Here is a 25,611-nt window from a genome sequence, read left to right on the forward strand (position 1 = left end):
TTTTCTTCTCTAGTATTTGCAATATGTCCCCATTTCTCCCCCTTAGTCCTTTCTCTTGCTCATTGTTTTAAGTTATGCATTGCACACAGCACAGGCTCCAGAAATATGGGCTGAAATGAATTGAATGCACTTTCATGATAGGCTGCTTTGGTGGACCCAGCAGACAGCACAAAGCATTAATGGATCAATCTTTTGTTTCTACAAGAAAATAATTTGGTTGCAGATAAGTTAAAAACTATTAATGCCAACCTCTATGAAGGAGACTTTGTCACTATTTTTAAAAATTCATATACAGGGGCTTCCCTGGTGGCGCAGTGGTTGAGAGTCCGCCTGCCGATGCAGGGGACACGGGTTCGTGCCCCGGTCCGGGAAGATCCCACATATCGCGGAGCGGCTGCGCCCGTGAGCCGTGGCCGCTGAGCCTGCGCGTCCGGAGCCTGTGCTCCGCAACGGGAGAGGCCACAACAGTGAGAGGCCCGCGTAACGCAAAAAAAAAAAAAAAAAAATTCATATACAATTTGATCCAGAAACTCTACTTCTAGGAATTTATCCTAGATTTACTTACACTTAAGCAAAGGATATAGTTTTAAAGTTGTTATATGATGCACTGCTTGTAATGGCAAACCAAAAGAAACAACCTAAGGGTTAAAGACGATAGGATTCAGACAATGAAAGAAAGTGCTGCCATTAAAAGAAATAAGGCAGGGCTTCCCTGGTGGCGCAGTGGTTGAGAGTCCGCCTGCCAATGCAGGGGACAAGGGTTCGTGCCCCGGTCCGGGAAGATCCCACATGCCGCGGAGCGGCTGTGCCCGTGAGCCATGGCCGCTGAGCCTGCGCGTCCGGAGCCTGTTGCTCCGCAACGGCAGAGGCCACAACAGTGAGAGGCCCGCGTACCGCAAAAAAAAAAAAAAAAAAAGAAATAAGGCAGATCTTTATGTACTGATATGAAACTCTACAATATATGTTAAGTTAAAAAAAAAAAGAGTGCAGAAGAGTATGTATATGCTTTATCCATAACTATCTTTTGTGTGAAAATGTATATTTGTGTGGTTGTATATCTGTGTGGATATGCATATACATATAACTAAAAATCATAAAGTTACAAGAAAAATCAGTGCAAAGCTTTATCCATGGCTACTATGCTTGAAATATTTGTTACATTGAATATAGTGGCATGAGCTTCTGAAATCCAAGCCCAAACTTGAAGATGACTGGAAATGGTTGGTAGGATTTTGCCTCAGTTATACAGGTAAACTAAAAGGATGTGAACTTTCTTCTGTAAGCAGGTCCCTCTAAATCAATTAAAGTCGTCACTTAGGATCCTGACAGGCAAGGAAGAGACCCAGCTTTTCAGCTTTTCACATTTCCTCATGCAGATTCCTCTTTCTTTTATAGTTCTGTATATAAATACTCCCTTCCCGGCCCTGCTCAATCTTTTCACCATAAAGCCTTCTCAACTGCGAGACCCCCTAATGATGGCTCCATTTTTTGACCCAATAAAGGTCTTGGTCAGGTCTTTATGGGCACTTGGCATAGATTATTTATATTATTTTATCTTTTTATCTTCATTTATGGGTTCTGAATTCCCAGTTAGGCTGTAAACATCTGCAGCACAATGCCTCTCACTTGAGGTAGACCTGGATTCAAATCCACTAGTTAGAAACCACATGTTACTATGTAACTTTGTTTACTTTGCTAAACCTCTCTAAACCTCACCTGTAAAATGAAAATAATAAAACCTACCACAGGGAGTTGGGCTGATTGATTCAAGCAACACATGCAAAACTGCCTGTCCTAGCATCTGACACATCTGAGTACCAGATGTGAGTCATGCCCCGCCAGGTTCTAACCGAGTAGTTTGCAGGAAGTCATTAGTATATCTTTATTTATGATAGCATAGGCTTAAAAAAAAAAGAAACCAGGGCCTTCCCTGGTGGCGCAGTGGTTGAGAGTCCACCTACCGATGCAGGGGACACGGGTTCGTGCCCCGGTCCGGGAAGATACCACATGCCGCGGAGCAGCTGGGCCCGTGAGCCATGGCCGCTGAGCCTGCGCGTCCGGAGCCTGTGCTCTGCAACAGGAGAAGCCACAACAGTGAGAGGCCCGCGTACCGTAAAAAAAAAAAAAAGAATCCGCCTGCCAATGCAGGGGACACAGGTTCGAGCTCTGGTCCGGGTAGATCCCACATGCGGTGGAGCAACTAAACCTGTGTGCCACAACTACTGAGCCTGCATGCTGCAACTACTGAAGCCCATGCACGTAGAGCCCGTGCTCCTCAACAAGAGAAGCTACTGCAATAAGAGGCCTGCGCACCGCAACAAAGAGTAGACCCCGCTCACCGCAACTAGAGAAAGCCTGTGCGCAGCAACGAAGACCCAATGCACCCAAAAATAAATAAATAAATATTTTTTTAAAAAGTAATTTTCAAAGATGATCAATGTAGTGATCAAATATGTTGCTTATCTGACATCCAGAGCAAATCATTTTATTATTGTTGCTTTTAAACACCTTCTATGTTACATGACAAAATTAGCTTCAGTAATATTATAAAAGGGAATAAATAATAATAATGGCCAGAAAAGAATGCAGAGGGGAGAAAATTTTCGTTTATTTAACTTCATATGTATAAGCATGCTGGTAAAAATTAAAATTTAAATATTTCAATAAAATAAAGAAAAAAGCATCTAGCTTTTCAATTACTTTAATGTATTTCTTGAAAGAAAGGAAACATACCTACATATTTGTCTGTGACAGAAATGAATAACATTACATCTTCTGTTTTGGGGCGCTGGCTTAGAAAAATTTGTCAATGACTTCATCAAATTGGACCTCCTTCGTATCTTCACATTCAATAGATTTGTGGATCTATCTTCAGAGCAAACAACATGTTTTAATAATTTTAACTTGGAAAAGTTTCTTTCACACAAAGAAACAGACACACAAAGAGTTAGGGAAAGTCTTAAACATGAGGATAAATTTGGAAGAGTCATAAAAATCAGATTTAACAAGAAATTCCAGAAATTGCAATATGCTTCAAGTCCTTGTCTTCAGGAATGATTCTAGAGGCTTTCAAATGTCTCCACAATCAAAAATTTTCTATTAAAATGTTACCTTTACCAGAGATTACTTTTTCTGTATTTTAGTAAAAACTTCCAAAGTTTTGCATCTTATAAAAAAAAAATCTGAGGAAATGACAGAATAATAGTAAATATTGGCATTTTTTTGATCCATTACTTTAAAATGGGTGTCCAGTGCTTGTCATTGAAACATTGACTTTTGATTTTTTTCTAGCAACGTAAGAACAGAATCTTTCATTGTTTCTCTTGGCATTCTTTGAACTTTTATTCTTTTTTTAATGTAAATGTCCCATATCTTTACATTTTGTTGTTGTATAGCCTTCTCAATTTCTATCCACAGATCTTCAGGGAGCAATTTCAAAGCTTAGTGTTTTTTCATCAGATATTCAAGTCTGATTCTTGCTGTTTACAAATATTTTCATATCTGATTAACTTCATCTAAGAATTTCATACCAGAAAAAAGATAACAAGAAACATACTTACATCCATCATTGTTCATTTTGAACCTACAGTTTAAATGTAAGAATATGTAAGTTACAAGCGTTGGAAGCAAAAACTGCCCAATGACCTAAAACAATTCTTGATCATTATGAACTTATTTTCAAAATGAATCCATGTAGCTAAATTCCACTGGGTCAGAAGCCAACAGTATAATTGGAAATTCTCCAAATTAACTTCCATGTAGTATGCAAAGCTATTAAAGAATTAGTAATAAAAATGTGCTAATCAGAATCTTACATATGCATTACTAAAACCCAACAAGTGATGAAAATGTTCTAAACTCAGATTGTGGTGATGGCTGCACAATTCTGTGAATATACTAAAAATTATTGAATTATATAAATAGGTGAATTTTATGGTAGGTGGATTATATCACCATAAAGATGTTTTTAAAAACTCAAGAGGAACTGCAGCGATAGTTTAGAACTTACATCAATGAATGATTTTTGAGGGTAGGAGAATTTTATCAATGACATTGTTTAGAATTGCTGGCAGTTTTGTATTATTCTTAAATTCTCTACAATGAGCCCCATATAGTCTGTGCCCAGGGTGAACAGCTCCCTTGGCATGCCACTGGATCAATTAATTTATGTGTTTATAATTCTATGTAATGTAATTGTCATTAAATTTTACTCCTTTAGGCTCTAAACACGGGGCAGCTGTACTATGGCTGCCCAAATGCTAAACCACACAGTAATCCAGGGGATTGTGGAATCTAGCATTAAATGACATTCAGGGATGACTTTGCAGTTTCTCTGCCTCTGATAATGAATTTTCTGTCATGTAGTTCCTCTGTCTCTCTCTCCCACACACTCTCTCTCCCTCCTTTTCCCCCTCCCCAGCATTCCGTGTTAAGAAATATCTGAAAATTATTCCAAGAGGCTTAATGTTCTTAAACCTGTCAGTTTTCTGAGACTTTTTAACACCAGCAGAATAAGGTGATTTTCTTTTTTAAGGTATGAAGGCTGCAGCATCTGTGTAGCTACAACACCTACATTCACACTAATTCCACCTCCTTTTCTTGCAAAGGCAAAAGAAACTTCAATCCAGACACCAAACGTTTGTTTTGTTTTGAGGTGGGTGGGATGTTAATGTTAAGATGTGACTCAGTTTTTTCCTATCCCCCACTAGAGTGGTGGGCTGGGGAGACTTAAGAAATTAACCAAATAGCAGACACTTAAGTAAGTGCACCTTTATGGGATGTTTTTGTCAAAACCCAGACACTGTGGCTCTCTTTCCCATTTCTACACAATAGCCCTCTCCCATTTCCCAACAGGCAAGCATCAAAACAGCACAGTTATCTCCTAGCAAACAAAGGGCCTCTGCCCAAAGTCTCACACTTTTTCTCCTGGTCAAATGTGTTTTGTCTTCACTATTTCCCAGGCAGCTGAACTCCTTTTACTTTTAAGTCTTACAAGGTGGATTGCTCCCTCATTTTCAATCTCTCCTCATTTCTTCCATTTCCTGATCATCTAATGATAGAGTGTGTCCCTTTTCTTCAGGACAACAGTGGATGGAGTTCTCTCACACGTAAAAGCCAGAGAGAAAAGTGTGCAAAAGGGACTGGCTCCCAGAGGTGAGTCACACACCTGCTCTGTCTGTAATAGAAGGGTTGGCAGAGTGAATGCCAAATCCCATCCTCTGAGAGATCAACTGTTCTCAAGACAGGGTGGTTATTTGTTGGGGGAACATATACATTTAGAAAAAGCATATTATAGGGCAGTGGAAGGCAGTGAAGTGCCACGGCTAACAGCATGGCTATTTGCTCTGTTACTTACAGGTTATGCGACCTCATGAAATAATTTTTTCTCTTTAAATCTCAGTTTCTATATATGTAAAATGGGGCTAATAAGTATTTCCTTAACTGAGAGGCAGACTTTTTTGTATTTTAATGTTTATGATTGGGATATCTGACAATCGGTGCTGTTTTATATTCTGTGTATACTAGTCTATCTCCTAGGGTTGTTAGGAGGATGAAAGGTGATTGTGTGTAAAATGCAGTTCACTGGTGGGAATTCTTCCATGACAGACTTTTTATTTTTTATTATTTATTTGCCTGTGCCGGGTCTTAGTTGTGGCACGTGGGATCCATTTCCCTGACCAGGGATCGAACCCAGATCCCCTGCATTGGGAGCGCAGAGTCTTAGCCACTGGACCACCAGGGAAGTCCCCATGATAGACTTCTTTCCTTCAAGAAAGTAGGCAGGTTAGAATCTGTGGGAAGATGAAATATTATTTTTATTGTTGGGACATGGGTTTGTGTATGTGTGGGGCTTTATCTTGCTCACAGACCTTCATGTTGGGCAGAGCTCACTATGACAGGTCATCTCTGCTCCAGGAAACACTTGCCCTGCAGCTTGAATGGGGCTGCAGGATCTACATCCAAGATGGCTCCCCAGATGCAGGGCATGCTCTTGTTTATAATTTTTATCTTTAATATTTATCTTATTGAGGTATACTTTATATACTATATAATTCACCAATTTAAAATGTACATTTCAGGGACTTCCCTGGTGGCGCAGTGGATAAGACTCCTTGCTCCCAATGCAGGGGGCCTGGTTCAATCCCTGGTCAGGGAACTAGTTCCCACACGCGTGCCGCAACTAAGAGTTCACATGCCACAACCAAGGAGCCCTCGAGCTGCAACTAAGGAGCCTGCCTGCCACAACTAAGGCCCGGTGCAGCCAAATAAATAAATAAATACTTTTAAATATTAAAAAATAAAATAAAATGTACATCTCAGTGATTTTTAGTGAATTTACTGAGTACAACCATCACCGCCACCCAGTTTTAGAACATTACTTTCACCCCCAAAAGTTCCTTTGTGCTTATTGACAGTTCATCTCCACTTGCACTCCACAGCCTAGGCAACCACTGATCTGCTTTATTTGGTCTTTATAAATGTACCTTTGTTGGAAATTTCATATGAATGGAATCATGCAATATGTAGATCTTTTGCATATGGCTTTTTTCACTTCACATAATGTTTCTGACGTTTAGCCATTTTGTAGCATGTGTCAGTAGTTTGTTCCTTTTTATTGCCTAATAATATTCCATTGTATGAATCTACCACACTTAGTTTATCTATTCACTAGTTGATAGACATTTGAACTGTGTCCATTTTTTTGGCCATTATGAATAATGCTTTTATGTACACACCTTTTTGGACATATGTTTTATTTCTCCTGGGTAGATTCTTAAGTATGAAATTGCTGGGTCATATGGTAAAGTTTATGCCTTTGTTAAGAAACTGCCAATATACTTTTCCAAAGTGGCTGTACCATTTTACGTTCCCACCAGCACTGTATAAGAGTTCCAGTTTGTCCCCACCATCTCCAACATCTGTCTTTTTAATAAGACTTTTTAAAAAATTGTGGTTAAAAAAACACATAAAACTTACCATCTTAACTATTTCTAAGAGTACAGTTCAGTAGTGTTAAGTATATTCACATCACTGTGCTCTATACTCATTAAACCAGGTGTCCCCAACCTGGTCCTCGGCCTGTTAGGAACTGGGCGAACAGCAGGAGGTGAGCGGCAGGCAAGGGAGCAAAGCTTCATCTGCCGCTCCCCATCGCTCCCCATCGCTCGCATTACAGCCTGAACCATCCCCCGTCCCCTCCCACCGTCTGTGGAAAACTTGTCTTCCACAAAACCAGTCCCTGGTGCCAAAAAGTTTGGGGACCGCTACATTAAACAACAACTCCCCATTCCCCCTGCTTAGGCTCCCTATCGCCTGGAAACCACTATTCTACTTTCTGTTTCTATGAAATTGATACATCATATAAGTGGAATCACGTAGTATTTCTCTTTTTGTGACTGGCTTATTTCACTTAGCATAATGTCCTCAAGATTCTTCCATGTGTCAGGATTTCCTTCTTTTTTAAGGTTGAAGGCATGGATTTTTTTTTAACACCTTTATTGGAGTATAATTCCTTTACAATGGTGTGTTAGTTTCTGCTGTATAACAAAGTGAATCAGCTATACATATACATATATCCCCATATCTCCTCCCTCTTGCGTCTCCCTCCCACCTTCCCTATCCCACCCCTCTAGGTGGTCACAAAGCACCGAGCTGATCTCCCTGTGCTATGTGGCTGCTTCCCACTAGCTATCTATTTTACATTTGGCAGTCTGTATATGTCCAGAAGGCATGGATTTTTAAAGGCTAAGGAGTGCTACATTTATCAACCTTAGGGTTAAGCAAAGTCTCTCTTGCAGTCCTAGGTGCAGGGGAGGGAAGGAAAAAGAGAAGGAAAGAGGAAGGAAGATAGGAGAAGTATATTGTGGAGGAAAGTTTCTGAAAAGGAGAAAGAAGTACAGAAAGGAATTAGGAACACACACTTTATCCCGTTTTGCCCAGGGTGAGCCCAACCACCAAACTCCCCTTGGCAGTCAGAAGCAATCTCCTTCCTGCCTTTCACAGGGCAGAAGTATATATTTATATATACATATATATACATACACATATATATATATACATATATATATGTATATATATGGTCTTCTTGGACAGATTGATTTTTGGAGTCCTTGCGGCTTTAAATTGATTATGCAGTCGGCTCTGCATTTACTGCCCATAATTAGATCCTGCCAGGCTTTGCAGAAAAGCACATCCAGCCATGATTCATGGCACTTGGGAATGAGTTTGTTTGTTGAAAGGCTGTATCATGTAGACTTGTTCAACAACTTTTAAAGCATTAACATGCTTAATATTGTTTAAACTGGGGAGCAAAAAAAAAAAAAAAAAAAAAAACTGGGGAGCAAAATTACTAACATCCCTCTTTCTCAGTAAATTGTCATATACTGTCCTGGATTACTTAGAGAATTTACAGAGCTGGGTAGTCATTTATTGCCTCTAAAGAATACTCTTTACTATTATATGGTAATATCAAATGGAAAATGTGCAACTGTTGTAAAATAGAGCAAAAATTCTCAGAGCAATGAAGCATGGGGGTGGAGTTGAAAGGCTCCATCCAGAATATTTATATCATAGCCTAATATGACAAGTCATATCAAAGAATGAAGGAACTAAGTTTCTGAACATACTTGTGGAGAAGCAAGAGATTTCCTGGCATAGGAGAAAACTGTTAAATGGAATTGAGAAAAAAGAAAAAAAAAGAGAGATCTGAGAAGGAAGAACTCTGCAAAAGAATAGAACACATCTAATCAGGGAATAAAATTCTCTCTACATATAGCTTTCTGCTCTAGGACTATCACTGCCTTAATCTTTTTTTTTTTAATATTTATTTATTTACTTACTTACTTGGCTGCACCAGCTCTTAGTTGCGGCACCCGGGATCTTTTTAGTTGCAGCATGTGGGATCTAGTTCCCTGACCAGGGATCGAACCGGGGCCCCCTGCATTGGGAGTTAGCCGCTGGACCACCAGGGAAGTCCCTGATGTAATCTTTTTTACATTAAAAGTTTGAACCGTGGGGACTTCCCTGATGGCACAGTGGTTGGGAGTCCGCCTGCCAGTGCAGGGGACATGGGTTCGAGCCCTGGTCCAGGGGGATCCCACACGCCGCGGAGCAACTAAGCTCGTGCACCACGGCTGCTGAGCCTGTGCTCTAGGGCCCATGAGCCACGGCTGCTGAAGCCCACGTGCCACAACTGCTGAGGCCCCAGTGCCTGGAGCCCATGCTCCGCAACAAGAGAAGCCACAGCAATGAGGAGTCTGCACAGCGCAACAAAGAGTGGCCCCCGCTCGCCGGAACTAGGGAGGGGCCTGTGTGCAGAAACAAAGACCCAACACAGCCAAAAATAAATAATAAATAAATTTATAAAAAAAAAAAAAGTTTGAACCGAGTTGATTAGTGACATTTTCTTACAGAGATTTTTTTTTTCATTTTAGAGAAGAAAACATGAGGGCAGACTGCTGTATTGTCATTGTTACTTCTTTTTAAAAAATTTATACAAACGAATTCATGTATATTTATATAACTTATCAAAACATTTTCTAAATGAGGGCCAAGTGAGTGATTTTCAAGTACTAGAAACCATTCTTCTAACAAACTCTAAAGTAGAATCCAAACAATAGCAGATAACATTTTTCTGAAAAGCACCATGATCCCCTCACTGTGCTAAGCGCATCACGTGCATTACCTCATTTCATTATATAAGGTGTTATTAAACCAACTTTTATGTGAGGAAACTTACCCAAGTCCACTCAAGACAGTTTAGAAAAACAGATACATACTGAACTGCTCCAATTACTTTTGGGGGTGAGAGGCGCCAGGCCTAGAGCCTCAACCACTCATCTGCCCTCACCCCCTTCTTGTCCTACCTTCCACAATCCCAGTCCAAACTTCCTGGACTTCAGTGAAACACCACTCTGCCTCAGACTGGACGTCTGCTGGGCACTGTGCTAAAGAATGAGATGACTCAGTTGCTCTGTTTAAGAAGAGTTCTAGCTACCCAGATGTGGTTAATTTTAGGTGTCCACTTGACTGGGCTAAGGGAGGCCCAGATAGCTGGGTGTGTGTGTGGCAGTGACCACTAGACTGAGTAAAGAAGATCCACCCTCCCCAATGTGGTGGGTGTCATCCAATCCGTTGAGGGCCCAAATAGAGTGAAAAGGCTGGGGAAGGGTAAATTCTCTCCCTCTCTTCTTGAGCTTGGATATCCATTTTCTCCTGCCCTTGCACATAGGAGGACACAGGAGCCCCGGGTTTGTGGGCCTTGAGACTCCAGGACTTACACCAGCATCCCCCTCTTTCCCTCCTCTTTTTCAGGCCTTTGGCCTCAGACTGGAAGTTACATCATAGGCTTCCCTAGTTTTCAGACCTTCGGACTTGGACTGAATGTCACCACTGGCTTTTCTGGTTCTCCAGCTTGCAGGCGCCATATCATGGCATATTTCAGCCTCCGTAACCATGTAAGCCAATCCTCATAATAATCTCCTCCTACATATCTATGTACTGTATACCCTATTGGTTCTGTTTCTCTGGAGAGTCCTACCTAATACACCAGGGCTGCTCAAAACTTTATTAAAATAGATTATGACTGGAACCACAGAAGGCGTTTCCTTCTCATACCTCATCAGACAAACAGAAACCAAAGTATGTTCAAACATTCTGCTTGCTGTTCAGTGCTCGAAATTGGGTTTTTTTTTTTTTTTTTTTTTTTTCGGTACGTGGGCCTCTCACTGTTGTGGCCTCTACCGTCGCGGAGCACAGGCTCCGGACGCGCAGGCTCAGCGGCCATGGCTCACGTGTCTAGCCGCTCCGCAGCACGTGGGATCTTCCCAGACCGGGGCACGAACCCGTATCCGCTGCATCGGCAGACGGACTCTCAACCACTGCGCCACCAGAGAAGCCCTCGAAATTGGTTTTAATTAACCGTTTAAAAAATAGGCTACAAAATAGAAACACTTTTGAAGGAAATGTAGGTCCTAGAAGGATACACATAACAGAAAACGCCCTTAAAAGAAGTACCTCCTGAAAAGTTTATGGTTGGTTGCACAACCTTTGAGGCTGTCTGCTCTGTGCCCTTCTTAAACCATGGTTCTGGCCTAGTTTCAAGCAGAAGCTACCTCAACACTGGGTTCTAACCCTATGGAGATTTACTTGGGGACAAGGAAATTCATGCTTCACACACAGGCCCCAGCCTGGGAATGGTCCCCTTGAATCTTCTGGCGGGTAGCTGAACAGAGTTAGTGGGGGAGGGGGTAAGGTTAGAATCTGTGAGCCAACAAGCCAGACGGCTATTCTGGAAATACTTTAAAGGGAAGAATGCTTGAACTACATGTGTGCCAAACACCTGTTCTGAGCCGTCCCAACTCTCCTGACTGGGTTTTGACTCCTGGTGATTCTGGTTTTACAGTTATGGGACAGTAGAATCAAAGGGGAAAAGGCCCTCCTGTATCTGAAGACCGTGGTGGCCTATATGCCCAGAACTGTCCCAGGACAAATGAGAGCTCTCATCAGCCCCAAAAAGCACCCACAGCTCAAAAGAACTGGGAGCATTTGAGTGGGGAGGCCCTCTACGAAGGCTTTTGACAGCACAGCCACAAAGAGGCACAAAGAGAAAACCAAAAGGAGCTCTTATAGTTGCAAAGACAAACACGTTTATATAGAGAACAGGTGGAAGAGAAGCAAAACTGGCTATCAGTGACTGTTCCCAGCAGTACCTGAGAAACAGGTAACTTCTGTTCCAGAGAGAGCAGAGCTGGTGGTGGTATTCCTAGCAGGGTGGCCTCTCTGCTCACCTCACTCAGCCAGGGCCAAGTTCAACGACTACAGACTCCGGAGTCCTGACACATGCCCTGCTCCATCATGCCACACTCACCAGGAATGCCTGAATCTTTTCATCGAACCCTTTCTTTTCACTCTACTCTGAAAATTTCTGGCCAGATCAGTGTGTCAGTTTCTCCAGGGTCTTCAAAAACTGCCCAGATGGTTGCTTTGAGTCTGTCAAAGACTCAGCACACTCCACCCAGTCCCAAGAAGCTCTTCAGTCACTTCTTTTACTTGGTCAGCGAACCTCTCCAGAGACTTCTCCAAATGTCTTAATTACTTAATTGAACTTCTTCCCCTGGACCATTCTTTTTCCTGATTAACATCATCCCGCGGCCATTCTGTATTCCAAGTGCTGAGAATGGCTGCTCCATATCCTCAAATATGAGTTTCTGAAAGAAGCGCAATCCCTCTCACAAAGTCTGTATCATTTGAGTTGGGTTTGTCAGGTGCAGGGTGGGAGGTCGTTCTATGCAGAGAGAATGCATTGTGCAAAGACACGTGACATTAATTAACTATAGTGTGTGAGCTAAAGTCTGAAAGGAGGCATTTAGGGACAAATTGGGATGGGTATTTTGCAGTAAGCTGAGGCATTGGACTTCCATGATACAAACCAATAGAGGTTTTTAAGCAATGGAGTGATTTGACTACTGCATCTTTTAGCAGTATGTAGGATAACCTGCAAGAGGGAGAAATTAATGCCAGTGTCCGGGCCTTTTGAATGAAATTGCCCTGATTGTAGCCTCTGCGTAAGTGTGTGTTTTTGTTATCTATGGAGTGATGATGGACTGTCCTATCAGGACTGTCCACTTAATGACCCTGGAGGTTTTTTTCTGGGCTTCCTGGTAATGAGCTACCTGCAACTAGTGCTTCCCCGTAGTGGGAGCAGCTGAGCATGGCCTCACTTCCTACATGATACTATCCAAATGCTACCAGCTTGGGAATGCAACTCCCCAAAGCAGCTGATGCCCAAGCTCAGACTATTTCTCCCCTATTTACAAGGACACTCTCATGCTTGCCCTATAAAAAGGAAGAGCAATGTTTGGGGTAGGGCCCAACTTTCTGGAGCACAAAGATGGTGCATCAAGCTAGCCCCAATACACCTCTCTACAGGATGATATGAACTTGCTGGTGTGTTTCAGAAACCTCTTTGCCCCACAGTACTTCAAACTTCCCACAGCTGATTTGACCATGGGTGGCCAACTAATCCAAGTCAATCTACATGTACTTTGCTCACTAGCTGAAAATGTATAGCCTGGAGTAAAAAGATGAGTTGTGTCAATGGAATTCTTCCTTTTAGGGAGATAAATAGGGAGTACCAAAAGGCTTGGCCATTTAGCAGCAGGAGCAGTTGCTTGAAGACTGTCAAAAAGTGGGCTAAGGGTGGTGGGAGCTCATGCCTTGTACAAGAGAAGTTAAGGCGGGAGCTGGAAAAAGGAGGGCAGGCCAGCGTGCAGAGAGAAGCGAGACCTCAGGGAAAGGAAAGTAAGAGAGTAGCCAGGCTCCAGACCAGGTTTAGTTTTTATGTTTATTTTGGGTGGGAGGGCGGGGAGGGGGAATGACAGGCTTCTAAATTAAGTTTCAGATTCCATTAATTATTTCTACCATTCTTTCACGATCCTATTTCCCTAGACATTTTCTTTTAAGTTACATGAATGGATTTTTGCTGCTTGCTCTTTGTAAGCCTTTAGAATGCTATGGTAGCTATTGTTCTGGACTTCCTGAAAAGCTTTCCTCCAGCCCTCACCTGGTAACACATTCTGATTCCTGGCCACAGGGGAGGAAGGTGCACATGTCCAGTAGACTTTTGGACATAAAAGTCTGAAACTGGGGTGACGGTTTGGTTGGAAAGACAGATTTTAAAGGCATCATCATATAGATAAAAACAAATAAGGAAATAATTGTTATACAGCACTTTCAGCATATTAGGTACTGTGTTTGGCACATTACATTAATATCAGTGAATTCTTACAATAACATATCTAGAGATTATTATCGCTTTGGACATGAGGAAACTGAGGCTTAGAGAGTTTATGTAGCTACACGGTCACACAGTGGTAGGGGTCAGAGTTGGGATCCCACTCCAGGATAGGGGGTCAATCTACGAAGCCCAAGGTCCTCCAGCCATGCTGGGTGGCCTCCCAGGACATGGGAGGACACGAAGTCTACTTTTTAGGAAGATAGTGATGGTGAGAGATCAGGGGTTGGAACTCTAGGGCACTCTAACTCTTGAGAAGAGGAGCTGGTAACAGAAAAGAGTAAGTCAGAGAAGTAGAAGAGCCAACCACCCTGGTGCTCCGGAAGCGGGAGGCGGTGAGCGTTTTGAAAAGCGAAAGGGTAGCCAGCAATCAAATGGGTCAAAAACATCACAGAGGAAAAGGAATGAATTGGATTCGGGAATTAGAAGCTCAAGCTCAACTTTGGTGAAAACCGAATTCTGCTGCTGAAAGCAGAAGGCAAGTTTTAAAGGGGACACAAGTTCATAAGAATTGGGGGAGTGAGGAGTGCGAGTAGACTATGTGGATTGAGCAGGTATTGTACTGCCAACGGAAAAGGAGACAAGAGTGAGGACGAAGCTCAGAATTCACAGTTCCAAGGAGGAGCAGGCATGCGAGATTAGCGTCGGACAGAAGAGGGGCCTTTTGAAACAGAAACTAAGGAGGTAAGTAAGGCGTCATAACTGGAATGAGTCTGTGCATGTGTGAGAAATTTAGGCAATTTATATATTTGAGAACAGTGAAATCTGTAAAGGTAAAAATAACAAGACTAGCTGTAGCACATATTCGAATCCGGTACATGTTTTTCGAGCTAATTTGTTATCCTCATTTTACAGACTGGGAACTCCAGGTTCAGTACCTTGATCAAAATCCAATTGCAGGGACCAACTCCAGAGCCGGCAGCTCTGAGCCCACGCTGTGGGTCGAGGTCAGCGGTGAGTAACCAGTCCGGCCCGGGGCGGCGGCCGAGCAGGGCGCAGAAACTACACTTCCCAGTGTGCCCGGCGGGGCGGGGCGGGCGCAGGCTCCTTCCCAGAAGCAAAAGCGGAAACAAAAGAGTCTCGCCGGCGTCCCCGCCCGCATACTCGCGCACACTCGCGCTCGGGCGCCCTAGGAATAGGCACCGGCGCCCGGAGCGAGCCAGAGAGCGGCGAGCTGGGGATTCACACGGCTGAGCCAGCTGAGGAGCCGGCGAGCCGGGCCCGCGACGACCCCACGCCCCCGAGCCCCGCAGCCGCCCCCAGCCGGCCGGTATCCCAGCCGCCCTCCCTGACCCATGGCGCTGAAGCGGATTCAGAAAGTGAGTGCCGGGGCCAGGCCTGGGGCGGCGGGGCGGGCTTCGGTCCCCTGCCCACGCTGACCCCGGCGGTGGCCCCTAGAGACGCGCCGCGAGGGAACGTGAAGGGAGGATGGGCCGGGGCGGGGACCGGGGGCCAGAGACGCCGGCGGGGCCAGCGGGCACCCGACAGGTGAGGTGGGAGCAGCGGTAGGTCCCGTGTGCTGGAGGTTTGTTGGAGGCAGGGGGCCCGCTGTGCGCTCGCGCCGGAGCTGAGCCCCGAGCCCGGGCTGGAGAGCCTCCTTGGTCTCCAGACCTTCCCGCAGTCTGTGCTGCTCGGTCACTGCTGGATTTTGCCCTACACCCGTCTAGTTTTGGCCCTTGTCATGCTGCTTTCTCCACGCTGTTTCTTAAGCCCGTCCTCTTTATGTGCTTGCCTCCCCGGGCTCCCGGGAGGGCCTGGGCCTTCGGCCTTCCTCCGCGGAGCTGTTGGGTTTGTTCTTTCTCTCCTCTGCGGTTGGCTGTTGCTCAGATGCCCGAATGGGGTGGAAAAGCTCTTTTGGGGCCGAGAAACCAGGAGAAACCTCCTGCCTCTTCTATTTTGGTGCCTCTCCTGCTGCCACTTTAGGTCACATAGCTGTAGTGAAAACATAGTTGCTGATACACAACAAGATGACCTCTTGGCTGTGATTCATCGTGAGTGAAGCCAAGCAGGTTTTTTTTCCCCTCGTGATAAACTTATATGTAAAGTTTGTGACACAACAGAAACTGCCACAAATTAAATTGTTTGATGCTTTGACACATGGCTATAGAATGAGGAAGAAATGTGTATGTTCATTAAACAAATATTTATCCATCCCAACTCAGTGTTAGGAATTATCTTCTCTTGCATAATGTTTATTGCTACAGTCTCTAATGTGAACATCTTACAAAACTGAGGTTGGGGCATTTTCTTTCTCTTCACTTTTATTTCTTTTTGGGTTATCACGTCTGTTCACTGACACAAGTTTTAGGTTCTTACTGTTGTGGTTCATGTGGAGAACACTGAGAATTTGTTTTTTTTAATGGGTAGTGCGTTCAGCAAGTTAAGCCAACAGTGGACAGCATGTTTTGCAAAGAATTTCAAAAGAAATGCTACCAAAAATTTGTGTCAACTTTTTCAGGCATGAATCCACAGAGCAGTGATAGAGATGTATACATTGTATTCTCAGTTACCCTTGGTGTCATCTTCTGGTACAGAGGACAGCAACTTTCAGACCCAGCCAGTTTGCCGGGGGTGGGGGAGAGGTCAAATACTAAATCTGTGAAATACTGTTATTTTTTTGTGCTTTTTAAGGTTCCTCTCACTACAATACACATAGCTAATCATCAGCATTTATTGATTAATGTGTTTTCTGATTTGAAGATAATGCAATTACACATTTTTTTCATGTAGATAATTCTCATTTTGAAGCCACACAGCATCTTTGCCATGTCTTGTGTACTTATTAATGATGATGTAATGTTGGCTCACATTTGAGGTAAACACATTTTTGCAAGGAAGTCTTAAGATTCCATTTCCTTCTTCCCTAGTTGTGAGAATTTTTCACAAGACTTCGCACATCCAGTAGCTTTTAAATAGCGTAGAATTTGTCCACAGTAAGTAAGCATTCAAAGAAAATTGACACTATTTGTAAATATACTGGGCAATTATCAATCACCATGCTAAGCCAGTATATTTGGCTTATATTTATAATATGGCATATATGAAAATCATATTTTTAGTAGCTATGGGTTATTATTAGTTTATAACAGAGTTGTCTGTAAAAAAAAAAAAAAAGAAAAATTTGGGATCACATAATATCTCATCTCTGCATATCAGTCTTTGGCTTTTCTTCTCTGTTATCAGAAAAGTTAACTTGTACAAATCTCTTTTCCAGCCATTCTTTCAACTTCAAGAGGCATTTAATTTGATTCCCCACTTTTCCTCTTTCTTTACCTACCTCCTTGACTAGAAGCAAATTCCAGGGGAGCTGTGCTGTTTGCCATATGAACAGTTAAGTTACAAAGCTGTCTTTGATATCATCAGTTTACAGATTCTTTTTGAATCTTGCATGCTTCAACAAAAGAGTACGCATAATTAACTTTCGGCCTTTCTTTTAAAATGTAATAAAGTAACACTGTCAGGTACCTTCCAGGTCATTGGGTTGTGATTTTTGTGCACCCACAGTGGCAAGCTTTAGAATTGTGCAGAACCTTAAAGAACTCTGCAGGAGTGGAGTGGGGTGGAGGGCAGGGGAATAGCTTACAGGCGGTGGTCCCCAACCTTTTTGGCACCAGGGACCAGTTTCGTGGAAGACAGTTTTTCCATGGGGGGTGGTAATGCGAGCGATGGGGGGGATGGTTCAGGCTGTAATGCGAGCGATGGGGAGCCGCAGATGAAGCTTCGCTCGCTGGCCCACTGCTCACCTCCTGCTGTGCAGCCCGGTTCCTAACAGGCCATGGACCAGTATCCAGCCCCTGGGGGCTGGGGACTCCTGTTACAAGGTAGTGTATCAGAATCACCTGTGGGACATTTTCAGACTGTCCCCACTGCTGTAAATGGAGAGATGTTGAATCCCACAGATGCGCTGGGGTGGAAAGAAGGTTGTGAACCACTGACTGACATTCTAGTCTACTCTCCTTATTAGAGAAGGAGCTTGAGGTTTGGAGTGGAGTGCTTTGTCCAGGTTAATATCTTAAGAAGTGATTTGGCATGTTTTTAAAAGTTCATAACTTCACTTCATCTGAAAAGATTAAAGATAGTTGAATTAAAATTGTATGAATATACAAAGCATGTGGATATGAGTGCTCAAAATATGTTTTTATGCTAGAGTATGCTAAATGATTTAATACTCTGATTTAGACATCCAATGCCAGTTTTGCATTTCGGCTCATAAATTTACACACCCATGCCTTATTTTTAGACACAATGGAAGATGTTGTCACTGTCACCTGAATCACTAAAGGGAAAAAATTTGAACAAAGTCTGAGGAAAGATCCCCTAAAACATGTCTGAAAAAAGAGGGCAGTTCTTCAGCTGGACATTTATTATTTTCTAGAATTAATTTTGAAGTGTTTATTCTATGAATACTATTTTCATACCTTGGTAAACTTTTTTTGGAAATCATTTTTTAAAATAATTAATTATTTTTGGGCTGCATTGGGTCTTCATTGCTGCGCGTGGGCTTTCTCTAGTTGCGGCAAGCGGGGGCTACTCTTTGTTGGGTGCGTGGCCTTCTCATTGTGGTGGCTTCTCTTGTTGTGGAGCACAGGCTCTAGGCGCATGGGCTTAAGTACTCATGGCTCGCAGGCTCTAGAGTGCAGGCTCAATAGTTGTGGTGCACGGGCTTAGTTGCTCCGTGGCATGTGGGATCTTCCCGGACCAGGGCTTGAACCCGTGTCCCCTGTGTTGGCAGACAGATTCTTAACCACTGCGCCATCAGGGAAGTCCCTGGAAATAATTTTTTTTAATTATAAATGTTATATCACAATACTGAATGTTTTGAAAACCAGAAAGGGAAAAAAAAAGAAAGGAAGTTCTAACACAGTTATCATCTTAGTATATTTCCCTCTAGATTTGAGTTTTGTTTTGCAAATATAGCAACACAGATGACTATTCCTCAGTATATAGTTCTGCTGCCAAAATGGAATATTTGTATTTTTAATAGTCAATTTAACTTAAAATGTATATATAAATTAAAATACTTTATAAGTATTCTGAACTGTTGAATTTTTTTGTTTTGTACACTTCTGCATTAAACTATTTTATGTCAGTGTAGAAAACCTTAGGATACTTCAAAAAAACAAACAGAAAAAAAACCGCAGCCCTTTGTGGATGGAGCATCAGATGGGAGAAGAAGCTCTGGTTTCTGTTCCTGGCTCTGTGACTTACCAGCTTGTTTCCCTATCCATACAGCTGCTGATAAGTACAACCAGCATGTATAATATATAATGGTTCCTCTGTGCTAGATACTGTATTAAGTGCTTGACATATATTAATTGATTTAATCATTAGTGGGCCCAAGAGGTAGAAACGATTATTATCCCCATTTTACAGATGATAAAACTAAGGCATAAAGATGTTGAGTAATGTACTCAGAATCACATTTTGTAATTGTAAGTGGCAGCACTAAGAGTCCAAACCAGACAGTTGGCTCCAGAGTCCCTGCTTTTAACTATTTCAGTATATCCAGGTAGACTCACATCTTCTATCTATTGTACTTAAACTGAAGGACATAGAGTCAAATGAGTTTATGGATGTAAGTGTTTTGCAAACTGGAATATTCTGTACAAATGTAATGTGGTATTATAATTAAGACCTTGGCATATTTAATCATTTTCACTGATGCATCACTCAGCTTGTTGATTATGCATTGTAAGTTTTTGCTCTGAGGTAATGTGCACTAGACCGGTTAACATGGTAAAAGAATAATGTAACTTTGTTCATCTTTATTCCATCACTTAAAATGTTTCTCCTCCAAAAGGATTTAGAAAAATTGGTGTAATTCATAAATGTTCTGTCAAAAGTATCATTTCATTGGGAGGTTTTCATTTGAGAAAATGGTTTACGAATTGATCTAGCTATTTAGTTCGTATAATGGCTTTGAATAGTAGTCAACAGTTCAGATTACACAGATATATTAGAAAGACTTTCAGATTACAAGATTAAGTCTAAGACTCCAGGTTCCTTCAGTAAAAAAGGATATGACTTCTAAAAACATTTTAAAAAGAACACACTATTCATGCTTCTTGGTAGATAAATGGTTTGCCTTGAGATGAAAGGAAGAAAGTGTTCTTTTTCTAAAAAGCCACTGTATGCATTTTTCTGCTTTTAAATCTTTGTAATTAAATTCAATCTTCCTTTTGCCGCCAAGATCATATATTTTTCTTCCTTTATCACAACAAAGGTGTAAAAAGATTAGATAACCTATCCTAGTTTAAAAGTTCTGAGGTTTCTTCTCTGTGGAAATAAATAGCATAGATCTAATAAGGCTGTTTATGCCTGCTTTAGGAAGCCAGGCACAATGTTATAAAAACCAAACCTAGCAGGATGTGGGATCGCTTCCAGCAAAGCAGAATAGCATCCTTATTCATTTTAGTTCCCTGAAATACATGTAGGAAATGTATTTAATGAGCACCGCTAATCAAAATGATCAGCCTAATACTTTGCATCAAACTGAGTTAATGGTTGTCTGTAATGTATTAGCTCCCCGCACCCCTTTTTTAAAAAGTGGGTAAACTGATGCTATGTGTAATTAAAAAATTAAGTATTGAGATACTTGTCCTCTCTCCTCTTAACCCTGTGTGCTGGATTAAAAAATACTGGAATATATAATATAACCCAGATTTGCAGGGTTTCAGGATTGGAGGGGTCCGCAGACCACCTCAGAACAAATGAAGGCCAAACAGGTTCTGATTCTGGCCTGCTTTGATCTAGATGGCCTCTTAGAAGCTGAGGGGTTTTTTCTGCATTTAATTTGGTCTTGGGATGAATCTGTGAAGGTTCAGTTACATACATTAGACAATAGTAAGAGGCTCCTATGTTCCAGGAGTTATCCGTAGTATGGGGAGGAAACCATCCTGAAAAACTCCATCTAGCACTGCCCGTTGGATCACACCATGCTCTGCAGCTTCCTGTCTTTCCTCTTTCTGGATGTTTCCCCCATTGTTCTGTATTCATATTATCCTGTTTGCGTGGCTCTTCTCCTTCACTGACAGCATTAGATTCCTAGTCTTCTTTCAGATTTAGGAAAGCCTTTCTAACTGGGGTGAGGTGGGGGGTTTGTTCACCTTAAACTTCATTCGCAGTAAAATTAACCTGATGGTTCTCACTCCAGGTGGCCACCCTCCTTTTGTGAGTAGTTTGGATTGCTCTAGAGGTAACCCAGCAGACTTGGTGGCCTGGGCTCATTGTTCTTCTCTAAACCAGTAAAACTCTTTTTTTTTTTTAATTTATTTTTTTTAATGTATGTTGATTGAACTATTTTTTTAAATAAATTAATTAACTATTGGCTGAGTTGGGTCTTCATTGCTGTGTGTGGGCTTTTTCTAGTTGCGGCGAGCTGGGGCTACTCTTCATTGCCGTGCACAGGCTTCTTATTGTGGTGGCTTCTCTTGTTGCGGCACCGGACCCTAGAGCACGCAGGCTTCAGTAGTTGCAGCACACGGGCTCAGTAGTTGTGGCACACGGGCTTAGTTGCTCCGCGGCATGTGGTATCTTCCTGGACCAGGGCTTGAACCTGTGTTCCCTACAATGGCAGGTGGATTCTTAACCACTGCGCCACCAGGGAAGTCCCATAAACTAGTAAAACTCTTGCTGGTGTTTTTGCTTCCCCCAAGTTTTGATGTGTTGTATTTTCATCTTCATTTAGTTAAAAATATTTTCTAATTTCCCTTTTGTTTTCTTTTTCGATTCTTGAGTTATTTAAAAATATATTATTTATTTCCTAAATAATTGGGATTTTACAGAGCTTTCTGTTATTGACTTCTAATTTAATTCCATTGTGATCAGAATATCTGTTATTGACTCCTTTAAAATTTTTGAGGCTTGTTTTATGGCCCAGAATGTGGTCTCTATGTTTTACTTACACAATGATAACATCCTTCCGGTTTTCAGCATAGCTTTTCAATGAACAGTGTTCAATAATTTCTAGTCTTCATTTTGCCAGTGTCCGTTTGGTGTCTGTACAGCGTAGGCTATGTTTAAGTAATGAATGCCAAACTAAGACATTTACACCTTGCCAATGTTTTAGTGTCTTCTCCCACTTTTATGAGCTTTCAGAGCAGGGGTGACAAAATCAGTTTAGGGGGACACAAACTGCATTTTAAAAAATGGAATAGAAAACATTAGTGCTTTGGGTATAGTAATGGTGTTGTTTCAGGAAATCTTTGTTTTAGTTATGTACATGTATTCCTGTGCGTGTATGTGTTATGTGTACTAGGTTGTGGTATATAATGTTTTTCTTATTATGACTTACTGTAAGGAAAGTTTGAAAATCACTGTCCCATAGCATAAGATCTTTAGGTAAAATCACTATTGTCAAAAATACATGTCATATACATATATGTGTACATATGTATATAGAGAGAAAACAAATGAACCTATATACATACATACAAGCACACATACACAGATATAGATTCACACACATTGTAAAATGTTCTAGTCTTAGAACATTTCTGTTTGATACAAACTGTCAATGCTCATTGTTTTCTGCTACAAGTAGCAGCATTTTATAGTCACTGATGTACAGCTGCAGTATTCAAGAATAGTACTGGGTGATACTAAGAGAGATTAATTACTTTATTATGAAAATACTTATTAAGTACCTACTATGTGCCAGTTATTAGGGATAGAACTGTAAGAAGGTAAATATTTGGTACATATTGGTAGATAGGTTTGTGCTTTAAGTGGGTTTTGAGAAATAGGCTGCTCCCTTTTTTCTTTTTCCCTGAAGCACCAATCTTTCTTGGTTACTATGAAATAAATAGTAACTTTTGATAATGTAGCATTTAAAATGTTGTGTTGCATGTTCCATCGTGTGTCAAAATTCTATTATGTATGTAATTTCCTATCATGTTTTTCTCGCCTTTCAGAGTGTCTTTGAACACAGACCCTCTCAAAGCTTGTGAAGTAGTGTTCATTTCTAACCGTTTATAAGAAAGAAGGCTCCTGGGAAAAGATAATAAGAATTCCGTTTCATTTCTTCATTTGTCACACTTTTGTTTCTCTTGAGCATGACTGAAAATGTGCAAATGTCCTTCATTCAGTACTGGAGTATTGTTGGCTCCAATGTCAACTGAAAATAATGTGCTCTAGTTATTACAGCCTTGAGGTGAGTATTGTTTTGGAGTGGGAGGAGTGCTGGAGTGGAAGTCAGATGGTCTGAGCCTGTGTCCTGGCTTTGGCTTTGTGACCTTGGCCAAGAAACTCGTAGTCTTTATTTTCTTTATCTAGAAATATAATTAGTTGAACTAGATAACTTCTGTGGTCTTTTCTGACTTACAATTTTAAGCACATCTAAATAATGTTATTTGCTGTTTTCCTTTTGTCCAGCAAACAGCAAAAATGGTCACAAAAATAAATATTGAGCAGTGACACTGTGCTCTACTGCTGCATGAAACTTGAGCTAAAATTATATTTATTTTAAATTGTCAGAATTGAAATAAATGTGGGCATCTTAATGTATAATATAAGATGAATGAGTCTCTAAAGATATAGTACTTTTTGATTAAAGAGCATTTATTTGAGATGCAAATAAGATGTATTTCTTTTTTTGTATGGGTAACATAATGTGCTTTTCTAATTCCATTTAGCATCCATCTGTTTCAAAGGTATCTTTTGTGCTTAAAAGATTATTTTATCCACATATTTAGACAGCTGCCTTACACAACTGCTTTACATGTAGTAGATTTTTAAGATTCAAGTTAATGCACTTACAGAGCACCTTATGTATATAAGGCATATACAAAATGTGATAAGGAGAATATGGAAAAGCAAGGTATAACCAACATTATCTAAGAAATTTTAAACTAGTAAGGATATGAGATGTACCATAACAACTAGGTAGACTTAGGAAAGTACCATAAGGAAAATACAACATTTGAGCAGGAGGGGAGTCAAAGGTGGGAGAGGCCAAATTTATTTGGGGGAAATTAGGAAAAATTATACGGAAAAGGTGGAATTGGATATAGCTTTGGAAGAATGGCATATTTGGAAGAATAGCATTTTTTAAGACAGGGAAGCTAGGTCCATAGAGGAAGCTACAGAAATGAAGGCACTGGAAAGTACATGGCTTATTTGGAAGGGAACAGATAATCATGCTTTTGGGAAGCATTCAGAAAATATTAGACCATAAAAGTTCATACTGTGGAGGGCCTTGAAGACTCATGCTGACAAATGTGTAGTTAATGCAGGAGTTGGGGGATGCCATTGAAGATTTTTGAGTAAAGAAGAAACATTCTTAATCCTATTGCTAGGTATACATTCTTGCCCTCATAGAACACAAGATTCTTTACTGTTTGTAGTTATAGATTTGTAGTACATCACGAAAAGGGAAGTACAAGAGTGCCATGGGAATATAGCAGGGACCCTTTGGAGGGTTCAAGGAAAGCCGCCCTAAGGAAATGATGTTTAAGATGAGACATGAAAGTGAAAGTTGAGGGGGGTGGTGATTAGGAGTCTTCTATCTAAAAGGAAGTCATGTTTGAAACTAGAGACAAGACAGCATTTTGGGGAATTGAAAGTCACTGTGACTGGTGCAGAGAATGTTGGGGGAAAGTGTGGGGCTAGAGAGCAGTCAGATCCTGGAAACCATTTTAAGGATTTATAAATCTTCTATTAAGGCTAATGGAAAAACTTTGAAAGGGTTTGACATGGTACTTCAAGAAGATGATTTTGACCACAGTATGTTGGTAGAGAAGTAGGAGGACAGCAGGTTAGTTAAGACAGCATTACACTTGTTCAAATGAGGTCCAGGAGGGTCTGAGCCAGCCTGGTGGCAGAGGGCATTTGGAAAAGGGGATATGTGAGGAAAATTGTGGGTGTTTGTACCACCTGGCCTTTTTGAATTGGTCTGACCCACCGTACCTCCCCCTGCTTGGCCTTTCAAGTCAAATCTCTAAGGCTCAGTAATCTGGGCAGTCTCTTCGGACCCCTCCATCTACTGACCAGTTCTTTAATAGTGTCTCCCTGGTTCAAACCTTTGGCTTCTTATCCTGAAATGTCTCTCCTCTGGCTTTTCTCCAACTCGTCTGCCCTTTGGACCTCAGTTTTTCTATAGGATGGGCCTCCTTCTAGAACCCTTTCAGTGGGAGGATCTGGACTAAAGGAGAATCTAAACAACTTGGTACTGATTTGTATAGACGATGGGGCATGAAGGGAAGAAGGAATCATGGTGATCTCAAGGTTTAGAGTTTGGGTTCCTGGAATAAGTGCATTTTTACCATAATACTTCATAAAGTAGATTCAAATACAAGTTTTTACTGGGATACCTTGGATTTGTCTAAAATATATTTTTATTTATGTAATTCCTATGATGGAAATACTACATATAAAGGGAGGTTGTTGAGTCTTCCCTTTAAAAGGAAGCCATGTTTTAAATTACAGGCAAGGTAGCATTTTGGGAAATTGAAAGTCATATTATGGCTGCTCTAGAGAGCATGGGGGAAGGTGGTTTCAGATCTGAGATATTGGGTAGATAATGTCCCTAACCTGACCTCAAACATTTATTCTAAATTGTGCTCTTTATAGTTCAAATTTAATAAATATTACTTTGATGTGGCAAAGTCAGTAGTGTCATTGCTTTCTTCATCATCTTCCTTTTGTGTGGAATTTGGCTGCATTATCATCATTATTTTTAATAAACAGCCTTTGCCAGAGATACCTGATCCAAAGAGACAGCGAAGCAGCCAGGACCAGTTTATTGAAGTGAATTTGGTTCCTATAACTTAATTAATTGGATGTCATCAGCATTTTGAAGTCTTCAGGAAAGAATCTTC

The 25,611-nt window shown here is 41.4% G+C and overlaps 1 protein-coding gene across 1 annotated transcript in view; it reads left to right on the plus strand.

The window, feature by feature from the left end:
• Positions 1 to 14,836: 14,836 nt before the first annotated feature.
• UBE2D1 (ubiquitin conjugating enzyme E2 D1) overlaps positions 14,837 to 25,611 on the plus strand; it is a 34,834-nt gene continuing 24,059 nt past the window's right edge. Inside the window, exon 1 of the mRNA XM_065894121.1 lies at positions 14,837 to 15,114. Coding sequence (XP_065750193.1) covers positions 15,091 to 15,114 — 24 coding nt within the window. The 5' untranslated portion in view covers positions 14,837 to 15,090. The remainder of the gene's footprint in view (positions 15,115 to 25,611) is intronic.

Source organism: Phocoena phocoena, chromosome 16, assembly GCF_963924675.1.
Source record: "Phocoena phocoena chromosome 16, mPhoPho1.1, whole genome shotgun sequence".
Taxonomy (NCBI): Eukaryota; Metazoa; Chordata; class Mammalia; order Artiodactyla; family Phocoenidae; genus Phocoena; species Phocoena phocoena.